General features: G+C 58.2%; 1 protein-coding gene across 1 annotated transcript; it reads right to left on the reverse strand.

Moving 5' to 3' along the window:
• Nucleotides 1-1910: 1910 nt before the first annotated feature.
• On the reverse strand, nucleotides 1911-11060 carry KPTN (kaptin, actin binding protein). The gene is made up of 12 exons (XM_079799337.1): nucleotides 10755-11060; nucleotides 10330-10412; nucleotides 10123-10207; nucleotides 9985-10039; nucleotides 8280-8355; nucleotides 8113-8186; nucleotides 7776-7885; nucleotides 7622-7699; nucleotides 6832-6907; nucleotides 5912-6047; nucleotides 5644-5826; nucleotides 1911-2960 (listed from the first exon to the last, which is right to left on the reverse strand). Exons 1-12 carry the CDS (start codon nucleotides 10975-10977, stop codon nucleotides 2832-2834), a joined length of 1308 nt encoding a protein of 435 aa, XP_079655463.1. The 5' UTR covers nucleotides 10978-11060; the 3' UTR covers nucleotides 1911-2831.
• Between the last annotated feature and the right edge of the window lie 2949 nt (nucleotides 11061-14009).

A 14009-nucleotide genomic window follows, 5' to 3' on the forward strand; every position in this document is an offset into this window, starting at 1 on the left:
GAGGGGGAGGGACGCGGGGGAGGGGAGGCTGGAGAGGGAGGGAGGAGCGCTGGAGAGGGGAGGAGGAAGAGGCGGGGAGAGGGGAGGCGGCCGGGCGGGGGCGGCTTGGGGCGGGGCCTGGCGAGGGGCGGGGCGGGAGGAGGCAGCCCCAGCCGCCTACCCTCCCACCGGGTTCAGCACCACAGGCGGGGACAGCGGCGGAGGGCACTCTTTCTGTTTTGGGGAGACCTGGAGGGGTCCTTCAGAGGCACCCTCCGCCCCCATCCCCAACACACACACAGTTTCTGATCCATAGAAGGGCCGAAGACGCAAAAAATAGCTACAAATAGTCACCGGCTCCCAGAACTGGGGGGAGGACGGAATGTTTAGCCACTCAGATCCAAACTCACAAACAACCACAAAGGCGCCCGTTAATAATAATAATACAGCAGCTGCCACTCACACGGCCCTCGCCACGTGCAGGCGGTGCTACCGACATTTTTGTAAGCGCCTGACACATGCTGATGTAGCTAACCCCCTCACCAACCCTGCGAGGTGGACGCTATTAGCCGGCTTACAGATGGGGAAACGGAGGCACAGAGCGGTGAAGTGTGGCTTCAGGCCCTGCCCCGGGAACTGCTACACCACACGCCGTCCCGGACCGCGGGCCTGGCAGGAGGCCAGGAGGTGAGCTGCGGAGGACCAGGTGGCCCAGACCAACTCCCGAGCCCGGGAGTGGACACACCCACACACGCCTCTCTCTAGGGTGTGCGCCCTGCAGACCCACCCACCACGAATCACTCTCCCCGAGTCCCCCAGGGTCCCCTCCCGCCCGGCACGGAGGTGACGGCGCAGGTGGGCAGCGGGAGACATACGCTCCCTGCCAACCCCCACCCTGGGCCTGTGTCCTGGGGGCTGAGAAGTCAGGGTCACCGAGAAATGGCGGGCTACCCCGTAAAGGCCCCGCGGAGAGCTGGCGGCTGGGCCTTCGCTGTCACTGCGGGTGTCACCGGCGGGTGGGCTTCCACGGTGGGAGGCCGATGGCCAGAAGGACCGCTCCTCAGGGAGCAGGATCCACCCACCTCTGCCCGGGAGGAAGGAGCCCACCAGCCTGATCCTGCTCCGAGTTACTCCCCAGCCCTCCGACCGATTCCTGGCCGCTGGCGGGGGAGGGCAGACCTTCATGTCACCCGGCCCCCTATGGTCAGGGAGGGAGGCCTGGTCACCCCGGCCCCCCACAGGTCGGGGAGGGAGGCGGTCACCCCGGCCCCCCACAGGTCGGGGAGGGAGGCGGTCACCCCGGCCCCCCACAGGTCGGGGAGGGAGGCCTGGTCACCCCGGCCCCCCACAGGTCGGGGAGGGAGGCGGTCACCCCGGCCCCCCACTGGTCAGGGAGGGAGGCCTCTGAGTCTTCCTGGTGCCAGAGCCGGGGCAGGTCCCACCGCCATGGGCTGCGGCTGGAGATCAGCCTCGTCTCCAGCCCCCGGGCTTTCCATTTAGGACCGACCTCGTCCTTCCCAGTGTGGTGTGTCCGGTGTGTCCCGAGCCCTAGCTCAGCGTCCCGTCCCGGGGGATCTAACTCTATTACTTCCCGCTGGGGTCCAACCTCAGCGTTACCCACAGGGTCTGGCCTCAGACCCCCTCTGCAGTTGGACAGCTCCCCAGTGTCCTTCACACCCTTCCCTCTCCTCGGAGGCTCCATTTCCTCGTTCCCTACTGGGACCAGTCTCAGGTCCAGAGCTCTACACTGGGGTCTCACCGGTCCCCCCTGCAGGTCCAACCCCAGCTCTCTCCACCTGGGCCCAACCCCAGGCCTTTCCCCTATAGCAGCCATTTCCTTTCATCTCATGGGATGCATAAACTATTACTAATGTTCTGTGCACACCAACAAATACATTCTTTGGTGCTCTGACACACACACACAGGTGTAATTTTTATTTGACACAGGTGTAATTTTTATTTGATCACACCCAACGGCTATTGTGTTGGCTGTTGTCATTTAAAAAATACATTTTAAAAATTGATTTCAGAGACAGAGAGGGAGAGAGACATCAATGATGAGAGAGATATGGACCATTGATCAGCTGCCTCCTGCACGCCCCCTACCGGGGATCGAGCCCACCACTCAGGCATGTGCCCTGACCCAGAATCCAGCTGGCGACCTCTTGGTTCACAGGCTGGCGCTCAGCCACTGAGCCGCACTGGCCCTGCGGCCGTTGTCATTTTTCTATTTGACAACCTAAGGGGGAGCGGTCCGTGCCCCGACTAAATGGTCCGGTACTGCACGCTTCAACCTCGCGGCACAACGGCGGAAACCGCTGCCCTGTGGTCTGGCCTTTCCCACCGTGGCTTAACCTCAGCCTCTGCGAGGGCCCACCCTCATCTCTCTCCTCTGAGGTCCACACTGCGGTCTCTTCCTGCCTCTGGCCGATCCCTGGATCCTCTCTCCCATGTCCCCACCTCCCTCTGTTCTTCTGGGCGAGTCCAGCCCAGCACCTGGCGCCAGGTTCTCAGGACTCACTTGCTGAACAAAAGAATAAAGACAATGGCGAGTTCAGCTCCTCGCTCGGGACAGAAACGCCATCGCCATCGGTGGCTGGCCAGTTCTCATCTGGAGCAGAAGGGGGGTGGTGAGATCACCCCCTTTTCAATGGGAACACTGAGGCCCAGAGGAGTGCGTTAGGTGAGGTCGCAGGGCGCCCTGGGGCCGAGCCGGGGCAGCAGCTCACAGCCCCAGCACCGGGGTGGGGGGGTGGTGGTGAGGGGCTGGCCAGGCATGCCCTCCTCCAGGACTCGTCCCCCCCAGGAAGGGCTGGAGGCGAGCACCCCAATGGTGGGCAGTGGGTGGGTGCTCAGGAGGCTGATGTCCCAGCAGGCCCCGGGCCCACCCTGTCCCCCAGCACTTGCGTCCGACGCCTCTTCTGCTCCACTTGGTGCCGCAGCCGCGCCAGGACCAGCTCCGAGGCCTGAATCAGACTGTGCTGGGGGAACAGAGAGAGGGCGGGGTGAGAGCTGAGGGGTGCCGGTCAGACCACCCCATTGGCCCGGAGCCCAGCCATGGGGGGGCCGGAGAGCAAACCAGTGTGCGGGTGGGACAGGTCTTGGCGGGTGAAGGTTAGACCCCGGGGTAGCCTTCAGTGAATTCCAGTGGGAGGAACGAGCCTGGCCCAACTGTTAGTCTGAGGTTAGAGGCTGATGACAGAGACGGGATGGACCAAAATATGAGAGAGACTGCGTTCTGTGGGAGGGAGGTCTGACCCTGGAGAGGCTGAGGTGAGGCCACAGGCAGAGAAAAGGAGAGGCCGACAGGACAGAGGAGGGCGGAGCAAAGCGGACAAGAGAGGAATGTCCCACGGGGGGTGGGGGAGGGGAGCTAGATGGCCGGGGAGTCTGAGGTGGGACAGAGATCTCAGTGAAATGGCTCGAAAAGGATCGCAGTGCGGGGTGACGGGAGGGTCCGAGCACAGCGAAGGGCAGTCCTGCCGCCACGGTCACACCGCAGACGCCTCCTGTGGTTTCCTCTGAGCTTTCCATTTTTTTAAAATTTATACACACACACACACACACACACACACACACACACACACACGTATTTTATAAAGAGAAAGAGAGCCATCCATTTGTTGTTCCACTTACTTTTGCACCTGTTGGCTGATTCCTGCACGTGCCCCGACTGGGAGCAAACCCACAAGCTTGGTGTATGGGACGGCACTCTAACTAACGGAGCCACCCCGCAGGGCCCTAAGCCCTTTCCATGAGGGTCTAACCTCGGACCCCTCTGGAGCCTGACCTCATTGCGTTTTACTCAGGTCTAACCTCCTCCACTGGTTCAACCCAGACCCTTTCCCCGAGGCCTCCCCTAGGCCATTCCACTGCGGGACAGACCGGAGGACGAGCCCAAGCAAGACTCCGAGGAGGCAGTGAAGTCAGACGCAGTGGAGAGAACCCAGGCGGGACAACACGGGAAGGATCCTGGAATCGGACCAGATGGGAGAAGCAAGGAACACGTTAGGAAACGCATGCTCACCATGGCCTAAGGGGTGGGGGCTGGGTCATGGGGAAAAGGTCAGAGGTCAGGCTATATTAGCTGGAGGTGAAACTGCAACGGAGGGTCCCGGGTTGGACCCCAGACCACTGGAACGGCTGGATATGAGACCGTGACAGGGGAAAGGGCAGTCAGGCTGCTTGGGAGGGTCAGAGGTCAAAGTGCAGCAGAAAGCTGACAGTGGCCACAGCTCCCAGGCCTGACCACCACAGAAGGTTGGGAGGTTGGACTAAGGGAGGGCTCGAGGCGGCCAGAGCGGAGAGCTGGAGCCTGGCTGCGGAAGGGGGGCTGGAGGCCGCACTGCGGGCAGCGAGGGAAGGGGGACTCCGGAGCCGGAAGCTCAGCAGCTGCTGCTGGGAGACCACAGCCAGAGTGAGGCTGGTCCCGCGCACACCAGGGGTGGCTGCAGCGAGGAGGCGCGGTCATGGGGGGCAAAGGGAAGGATGGCGGTCAGATCACAGGGGCAGATCTGGGCCAGGCCACAGGGAAGAGACCGAGGCGACAAAGCACGAGGAATGAAGGACAAAAGTCAGGGAGGCCGAGGGGCACTGGGGGGACAGATGCTGCATCAGAATCCCCTTCACCAGTGGGTGCTCCCCCAGCTGTGAGTGCTCCCCCCAGCTGTGAGGGCTCCCTCCAGCTGTGAATTCTCCCCCAGCTGTGAGGGCTCCCCCCAGCTGTTAGTGCTCCCCCAGCTGTGAATTCTCCCCCAGCTGTGAGGGCTCCCCCAGCTGTGAGGGCTCCCTCCAGCTGTGAGTGCTCCCTCAGCTGTGAGGGCTCCCTCCAGCTGTGAGTGCTCCCTCAGCTGTGAGTGCTCCCCGCCAGCTGAGTGCTCCCCCAGCTGTGAGCGCTCCCCCCAGCTGTGAGTGTTCCCCCAGCTGTGAGCGCTCCCCCAGCTGTGAGGGCTCCCCCAGCTGTGAGCGCTCCCCCAGCTGTGAGTGCTCCCCCAGCTGTGAGGGCTCCCCCAGCTGTGAGGGCTCCCCCAGCTGTGAGGGCTCCCCCAGCTGTGAGTGCTCCCGCAGATGTGAGTGCTCCCCCAGCTGTGAGCGCTCCCCCAGCTGTGAGTGCTCCCCCAGCTGTGAGTGCTCCCCCAGCTGTGAGGGCTCCCCCAGCTGTGAGCGCTCCCCCAGCTGTGAGGGCTCCCCCAGCTGTGAGTGCTCCCCCAGCTGTGAGGGCTCCCCCAGCTGTGAGGGCTCCCCCAGCTGTGAGCGCTCCCCCCAGCTGTGAGTGCTCCCCGCCAGCTGAGTGCTCCCCCAGCTGTGAGCGCTCCCCCCAGCTGTGAGCGCTCCCCCCAGCTGTGAGCGCTCCCCCAGCTGTGAGTGCTCCTGCAGATGTGAGTGCTCCCCCAGCTGTGAGTGCTCCCCCAGCTGTGAGTGCTCCCAGCTGCCCCTTCTCCTGGGAGCTCTCCTGAGTCAACAGGAACCACCTCCCAGAAAGAGATTACTCCCACCCCCCCAAAGGGGGCCTGCAGCCAGCCCCCTTGCCTGAAGGTGAGGGAATCTACCCCTCCCCCCCCCCCCCCACACACATTCCCTGTGAACACGCCCTCCATCAAGCAGGTGCACGAAAACCCCATCTCAGGCTCCACCTCCAGGGACCCAGCCCGCGGAGCCCGCTACCTGCAGGATGTGCACGCCCTTCAGGGAGACCACGGCGAGCTCCCGCAGCCCGTCCCCGGTCAGGTCCACGTGGGCCATGGCCAGCAGCGGGCTGGGGAAGCTCCTCTGCCACAGCAGGCGGAATCCGCGCTCGGCCTCGGGGAGCCCCGACCCGGGGCCGCAGTATTTGTAACAGAGCAGCTCCTGCAGGGGCGCGGGGCTGGGGTTACGCAGGGCGGCGGGGACGGTGGAGGGGAGGGTGGGTGCCAGCCCTTCCCTCAGGTCCTACCTGCCCATAGGTGGCCACCAGGACTTCCGGCTGCCCGTCCAAGTCGACATCGGTGACCAGGCCACAGAGGACGCTGTCAAACTGGTCACTGCCCGGCAAGAGAAGCTGGTCCTCCAGCCCCCGGCTCAGCAGGTCCCTGAGGGTCCCCAACGCAGGGCGGGCTGAGGTCAGATCGCAGCGCCCACCACCCTTAGTGCCAGACTCTGGCCAGGCGCCCACACAGCTCCACTTCGAAGGTCTGCACGCCCTCATCTCCAATCGGATCATCTTCCCATCCACCAAGGGGAACTCAAATCCCTTACTCAGACTGCCCAGCTGCTACTCCCCAATCTGGAGCCCCACCTCCCCCTGGAGGTGGGACCATCTGACTCCCAAATGGAAACTGACATGGGCCCCTTGGGGATCTAGACACCCACACTGTCCCCATGGAGCCTGGAGAGCTGGGTCCCCACGGAGCCTGGAGAGCTGGGTCCCCACTGGGCACCCTCACTGCCCACCAGGTGTGCCACAGCTGCCTCGTGCTGCTTCACCAGGGGAAACTCTCACAAGTTTTGCAAGCCTGCTGGCCCCATGTCAGTGGCCTGAACTCTCCCACGGTGGGAGTCTTTACACCATGGGAATCGGCAAAGGCTACAAACCGAGCTTTTCTCACACACGAAGGCAGTTGTGACACACCTGCCAGCAGGCTTTATCCCCCTCCTCCAGGGAGCGCGGACAGCTCGTGCCCATTCCAAGGCCTCCACATAACCCCCTACAAGTTCTAGACTTAAACGCTTGCACCCACTCCCTGGGACATGAACACCTTTCCCTGCCCAGCCCTGAACAACCTCACCCAAAGGGACTTCCTGCTGAGAAGGACAAGGACAGACCACAGAGCAAAGGTATGAGGTGAGACGGCACCACGCGCCCGGGCCCCTCACCGATACACCACGGCTGGCTCCAGCATGCTGGCCACGAGCACGCTGTACTCCTCCCGCTGCGGCCCGTCCTTGGTCTCTGGAGAGAGAACATGAATGGGGGGAAGGTCTGAGGGGACAGGTCCAGGGTCCTCCTCACACCTCCCTCCCCTCGGTGAGAGGAACACAGGTTAGACCTCAGAAGAAAGACCTGAGGGTGTGCTACAGAGGGAGGGTCAGAGTTAGACGAGGAGAGAGTGACTGAGGTCAGAGACCAGGAGAACAGGAAGTCTGGGGTTAGACCACGATAGCAGAAGAGGCAAAGGCTGGTGACAGCAGGAAGGTCCAAGGCTGGGCCACAGTAGGAGTGACGGTGGGAGGGAAAATAAACACCAGCCCGGGGGACAGATGGCAGATGGCCGAGGTCAGGCCCAGGGAGGCAGCAGCGAAGGATGGACCCGGTAAGAGGAGCAGAGCGACATGCGGGGGAGAGGCGAGACCGTGAGTGGTGGGACAGCGAGGCCTCAAGAAAAGCCCGGGCCGAGAGCACAGCGGGAGAGAGTGAGACAGAGCAGGGAGCAGGGTGAAGTCAGACCCCCACGCACAAGGCAGAGGCCCACGCCGGTCTCAGATGAGACCAGAGGGGCGGGAGCTGGGAGACCTGAGGGCGTGGAGGGAGGGGAGGGACACACTGCAGCTTCAGAGGCACCCGGGAGGGACGGGGGAGGGGGGAGGGCTGGACACTGGAGCAGGGCACACATATGTGTGCGGGGTCACCGAGCCTGCAGAGTTGCCCCCCATTTCCAGGGCTCACCCTCGGAGGCCGAGAGGCTGAACACGATCACGCGAGAGATAGGGCCATCCTGCAGGACTGTCCACGTCTGCAGAACCTCTGCGGGGACGGGGGCACTCAGGGCCCTGCCGCCGCCCTCAGCCCCCCACCCCCACCTCCCAGGCCCCGCCATCACCTCGACTCCGCTGGTCCACATGGGCCACACGGACGTAACCACTCTGACAGCCGAGGGCTGACAGCCGCCGGGAGGTGCCGGGGAGGTTGTGGACGTCAAGCCAGAGGACACTGGAGGGGGAGCGGGGGACAGAGGGGCCGGAGGCCATCACCGGGTCCCGGTCCCACATTCCACCTCCCCATCCGGCCCCTCCCTGCAGCCCTGGGACCCCCGCTGCTGCCTGATTTCTCTGAGGTAATCCCCCGCCACCCGCTTTCTCTAGGGGTCAATTCCCACGCTGGTTTCTCTACGGCCACCTGCCCTGGTCCCGTCTGGCCGCTCTCAGGGGCTCTCCTACCTACTGGTCAGGTTGGTGAGCTCTGGGAAGAGATTTTCCACGGGCTGTTCCTCAAACTGATGCAGCCCCTCGTTCTGGGAGAACAAGACCCAACCCCCGCTTGGATCAGTGGCCATCCCGTGACGACGCCGGCAGGGCTGAGCCCGCCACGCCTCCCCCTGCCTCACCTCCTTGTAGAGATGAATGGCCGGGTCATTCCCGCTCAAGAGAAACACGGTCTCCAGCTGATCGCCGACCTGGACCCTGAAAGCAGAGACATCTAGGACCCCCGCGTGGCAGAGCCTGAGCAAAACCTCTGCCTCCAAGAACCTGAACATTCTGGGATCCCGCCACTGGATCCAGGGCCAGAACCTCAGGGTGCAGAACTATAGGAAGTTAGCATGCTAGAACCTCCCATTTCTAGAGCCCTCATCTGCTAGTCTTCATTCCGGATGAGATTTAGGAATCCTATATAATAAAAGGCTAATATGCAAATTGTCCCTACAGGCGGGAGTTGGACCAACCGGGAGTTAGACGTGCGCTGACCACCAGGGGGCGGCACGGAACATGGTGGGCATCGGCGATGCAGCAGTGGACACACTGCCAGGCCCAATGGGCCCCGATGAGAGCGGGACCGCGGCAGGATGGTGGAGCAGGTGAGCGAGCAGTGCCAGGCCAAGGCAGCAGGCAGCCGGGGGAAGGGAGGCCCCGGCTGGCAACCGCGAGGGACCCTACCAGTGCACGAATTTCATGCACCGGGCCTCTAGGGTAATAGAAAGCTCTAGAGGGGGTCGCAGGAGCCCAGGACACTAGAATCTCTTCCGCTAGAACTAGTTCTGTTCTCTGTCTCCTTTGAATTACTAGGCCTTGTATAAACTGCCACCAGAAAATGGCAGAATGGTAGAGCATCCAGATCCTAGAATCCAGAAAATCAGTTTCTAGAACTCTCACCTGCTAGAGCAGAGGCTGGCAAACTATGACCCCACAGGCCAAATCCAACCTAGCACCTGTTTTTATAAATAAAGCTTTATTGAAGCACAGTCATACCAACTCATTTACATAGTCAATGGCTGCCTTCCTGCTATAACAGCAGACAAGTAAGTTGTGACAGAGACGGTCTGGCCCTCAAAAGCCTAATATTTACCATATTTGCCGCCTGGGCCTTTACAGAAAAGGTTTGCCAGCACCTGTGCTAGACCCTTGGTGTTCTAGGATGGAATCCAGAGCTCTAGAATGGAATCCTCATAGTGTGGGATTCTAGAACCTCAGGGTTCTAGATGATCTGTAGGGTGGCTCCCTGAACTATGACAATGTTAGGACCTTATCATGACAGAACCTCAAAATTATCAAACTACAGTACTTTCTTTTTTTTTTTTTAATATATTTTATTGACTTTTTACAGAGAGGAAAGGAGAGGGACAGAGAGCTAGAAACATCGATGAGAGAGAAACATCGACCAGCTGCCTCCTGCACACCCCCCACCGGGGATGTGCCCGCAACCAATGTACATGCCCTTGACCGGAATCGAACCCGGGACCCTTCAGTCCGCAGACCGACGCTCTATCCACTGAGCCAAACCGGTATTGGCCAAACTACAGTACTTTCAGTTCCTGGAATCTCAGGGCTCGCAACTCTAGAAAATAGCATTTCTAGCTCTTGGAACATCCAAATCTAGAAACTGAGATCCCGAGAACCTGAGAATTCTAGATATCTAGAACACGGGTGCTCAATGAACTCTGATTATCTAGTTTGGCGATAACAAAATGGTAGCCCCTCAGCCACGCCTGGCCCATGGACACCTTAAACGCACGCTGCTCTAAAAAGACAGAGCTAGAATGTGATTGTCTGTGGGCACACCCGCACCCTACTGTACCCCACCCCAGGCTTACTCACTCGGCATGGCACAGCTGGAAAGGAGTGAACCGGAGTTCCAGGTTCAGGCAGCTCTCTGCAGGGGGAGCACAGGCAGATGGGCACCAGGGACCTCCAGGCCCCCTCCCCACCCCCTCCCTCCCTCCAGGCCACACTCACGGGCAATGGAGTCAAGGTTGTACTCAGAGCCAGGCTCGTAGTCACAGTAAATGTTAAGGAAGGGGCTGCCTTTGTCGCCTGAATCCTGTGGAAGGAAACTGGCCTCAGGGGAGAGTAGGGGTGGCAGGAGGGATCTGCATCAGATTCAGTGGGATCCACATGTATGTAAGGAGGAGGGAACAGGTAGGTGGAGGGGGCTCTGGGTACCTTGATGAACGTGATCCCCACAACCAGGCCCCGCTTTGGGGGCGACTTGTTGAAAGTGTCGATGGAGACAATCTCGGCATCCACTGAGAGGGGATAGTTCAAAGTTCAAGTTTCAGGCAATACCTCCAATCATAGTGACCCCTGACCTCTAGGACTCAATAACCTTTAACCACCGCAATTATCATGATCTCTGAATCCTATTGAGTCCAGATCACCATCATCATGGTAGCAGAGATCCTGAATCCTAATCACTGCCAGGCTCCTATTATTCCTGCCCTCTGACCCCAACGCCTCCTGATGATCAGCTCCGACCCCCTTCAATCACCCTGGTCCCCTTTTTCCCATCACAGTGATCCGGCTCAGACAGCCTCAGAAGCCTTCTCAACACCATCTTCCCGGCCCTCCGGCCCCATAGCGCCACGCACCGGGTATGTAATTGAACTGCAGCTCCTTGGCTACCGGCCGGATTTTCTGTCGGAGGTCTTGGTAGCGGAAGCCCAGCACCTTGCCTTTAAGGGTGGCGGCCAGCAGCTCCCCGCGCCCGCCCGCGCCGCCCGCCAGCCCGTACACGTTGCTCTGCGACGAGAAGCGCGTGAAGCTGTCCTCGCGCAGCGGGCAAGGCCCCGCGGCCACGGCCGCCTCCCCCATCGCGCGCCTCAACCACTCACTCCCGCAGCCCCGAGCGGCCCGCTCTGCCCCACCCCACGCTCCCGAAGCAACCGGGACCTCCGGGTGCCCGCTGGTCGCGCAGACTGACGACGTCACATCTGCGTCGCTGCCCTTTACCAAGATGGCCGCCGGGCCTCCCCGGAGACTTTGCCCCAACGCGCCTGCGCGCTATGTGGACTGTAGCTAACTCCCACAATAAAGCTTAATATATGCCGGGAACCGTGTGTTCTAAGCGCTGCCCATCTAGCAATTTATTTAAAACGCACACGCAGTCTGAGGTAGTTATTGTGTTTTATGGATGAAGGGATTGAGGCACACAGAGGTAAAAGTAAGATCACACTCCTAGTAAGTAGTATTATAACCCAAATAAGACAGCACCCATAGTTTATTAATCACATCACTTTTAAAATGGTGAAATGGCCCGGCCTGTGTGGCTCAGTGGTTGAGCATCTACCTATGAACCAGGAGGTCACGGTTCGATTCCGGTCAGGCACATGCCAGGGTTTCCAGCTAGACCCCCAGAGGGCCATGCAGGAGGCAGCCCATCAGGATTCTTCTCTCTCATCATTGATGTTTCTCTTTCCCTCTCCCCTCCTCTCTGAAGTCAATAAAAATATATTTATGAAAGAGAGTGCCCGTTGCTTCACCTAATCAATTTGCTCTCAGGAATAACTTTGAATATTAGATTAGAGTCTCATCTATATCTAGACATCCTGTTTCTCATCCCGGAATATCAATTCTCATTGTGAAACCGGCTGATTACTTTAAATCTAGCTTTGAATTAATTTTTTAAACCAACATCTTGATGGTTTCAAGTTGTTTCTAATTAAAACATTGAATTGAAATATATATAATGGTGAAATGCATTTTCTTACCCCAAAGAAAGAAAGGTCTAGCTATCTGTCCTGACAAAGAACCTCCTCCTTTCTTTTTTTTTTAAAATATATTTTATTGATTTTTTACAGAGAGGAAGAGAGAGGGATAGAGAGTTAGAAACATCAATGAGAGAGAATCATCGATCAGCTGCCTCTTGCACACTCCCCACCGGGGGTGTGCCCACAACCAAAGTACATGCCCCTGACCGGAATCGAACCTGGGACCCTTGAGTCCGCAGGCCGACGCTCTATCCACTGAGCCAAACCAGTTTCGGCCCTCCTCCTTTCTTGAATGGCTTTGTGCCCATCGTACTGGCTGGATTATCCCATTGCATCCTCACACCATCCTGTTACCCAGCATTCATTACTCAGCATTTATTGGGCACTATGTGCCACACATCCTCTCCAAATTTACTCGATAACCCTTGCAACAATCCTGCAGAGGTTTATTTATTAGTCCAATTTATAGAGGGTGAAATTGAGGCTCAGGGAGAGTAAGTCCCTTGACTGATAGGCTGGAAAGGGGTGGACAGGATGTTAACCACGTGTTTCTAATGAAGGGGGATATAAGACATTTGGGGGTGGGGGGCTGGCAATCTGAATCTGTGCCAGTAACCTGCCTTCTCACACACACTCTTGCTAGCCGATAATTAACTCCATTGATGCCTGTCCTGTCTTGCAGAACCTGTTTCCCAGAATACTCCCATTTTACAAAGGGGCCATAAACAAGGCATGGAACAGCTTAGCTAGAGGGGAGGTCACTGGAACCACCCAGAGCAGGCACTTAGAATCTATGGTCTTAGGAAAACCGCTGCTGTAGAGCCTAAGACCATCGGAAAACACAGATATGTACATTACGATTCATTAACAGTAGCAAAGTTACAGTTATGAAGTAGCAACGAAAATGATTTTATGGTTGGGGGTCACCACAACATGGAACTGTATTAAAGGGTCGCCGCATTAGGAAGGTTGAGAACCGCTGACTTAGATACACTCTAACTTCCCCATCCTAACCGACTCCGGAGGGGCTGTGGAAGGCCACCACAAAAGCTGGTGGTTAGGACACGGAAAACAAAGAAGCCAAAGGGTATAGAGGGAAAGCTTCCTCCATATTCACTCACTCGGGATTTGGAGAACTGACCCGAGTCGCTATACTAGGACATCTGAAAATAAACGGCTTTATGCTGGATCTGAGTACTCCCTGGGCATTTTTTTCGGTTGCCTGGTAAATTCTGTAACACTAAATCCAGGATCTTAAGAGGTTCCCGAGTATTTTGTCTCTAGAATGGCATGACGGGCTTGGGGACTCGACACCTGTATAGTTTCCAGAGTTGGCCAACTTTCCTGTCACCTCCCTCCATGCAGAAAGAACACCCATACACAGATCGCAGGATCCGAGACAGCAGTAAAATCCCAGCACGTGGACTACAAGCGTGAAAGCAAGCATTCAATAAACGTGTGAAAAACCTACAGACGACGTGCCAGTCCTTCGCCAGACAGTTACATAAGAGACATAAAAGGCAAGTTCTCAAAGGCAGGTTGGATGTGGAGGGCGAGTGTGTCAGTCCCAGATCTCTGCCTTTGGGGCGTGAACGCCTTAGAGGGCAGGTCTGGCTCCATGGTGAAGTGCTGTATTCCCAGGCTCTGGACTAGGGCACGGCACAGCAGGTGCTTCGTTATACTCGCTGGGCGACTACAATGTGGGGTCTAGTTCTGCTTCTGAAGAATGCTTCGGTCAGGCTTCTACCTCACGTGGTAACCTCTAAACGACATCACTCAGTAACTGTTGAGCGAATGAATAAATGAATTTCTAGTTTGGAAAGAATTGTCTTAGTGGTTTCCAACCCTACCTGCTCTTTTGAATTGCCTCTGGAACTTCCAGGAAATAAAAAAACCCCAAAGGGTGGGGAACCTAAACCAAACCACTATTTATCAGGGTGTGATCCAAGCTTAAGTACTTCTTCTGATTTCCAGCACAGCCAGGGTTGAGAATTACTTTTTCAGTCACGAATGGCAGAAATAGATTCTAAACCATTCCTCAGCCTGTGCTCATGGCAGACATCAGTAATCAATCCCAGGTCTCAGGAGTCTTCACTGAGCTCGAGGCAGGGGGTATCCATCCATGGAGTTGTGAGG

The sequence above is a fragment of the Cnephaeus nilssonii genome (genome assembly GCF_951640355.1).
Source record: "Cnephaeus nilssonii genome assembly, chromosome: 20".
Classification (NCBI taxonomy): Eukaryota; Metazoa; Chordata; class Mammalia; order Chiroptera; family Vespertilionidae; genus Cnephaeus; species Cnephaeus nilssonii.

Bases quoted from the DNA above. Each gene is read 5' to 3' on its own strand.
- KPTN (XM_079799337.1), bottom strand. From the start codon at position 10,977: ATGGGGGAGGCGGCCGTGGCCGCGGGGCCTTGCCCGCTGCGCGAGGAC. The intron at 10,413-10,754 runs GTGCGTGGCGCT...ATCCCCTCTCAG, and splicing joins GCAGTTCAATTACATACCCG to TGGATGCCGAGATTGTCTCC. The intron at 7,700-7,775 runs GTGATGGCGGGG...CCGTCCCCGCAG, and splicing joins TGTGGACCAGCGGAGTCGAG to AGGTTCTGCAGACGTGGACA.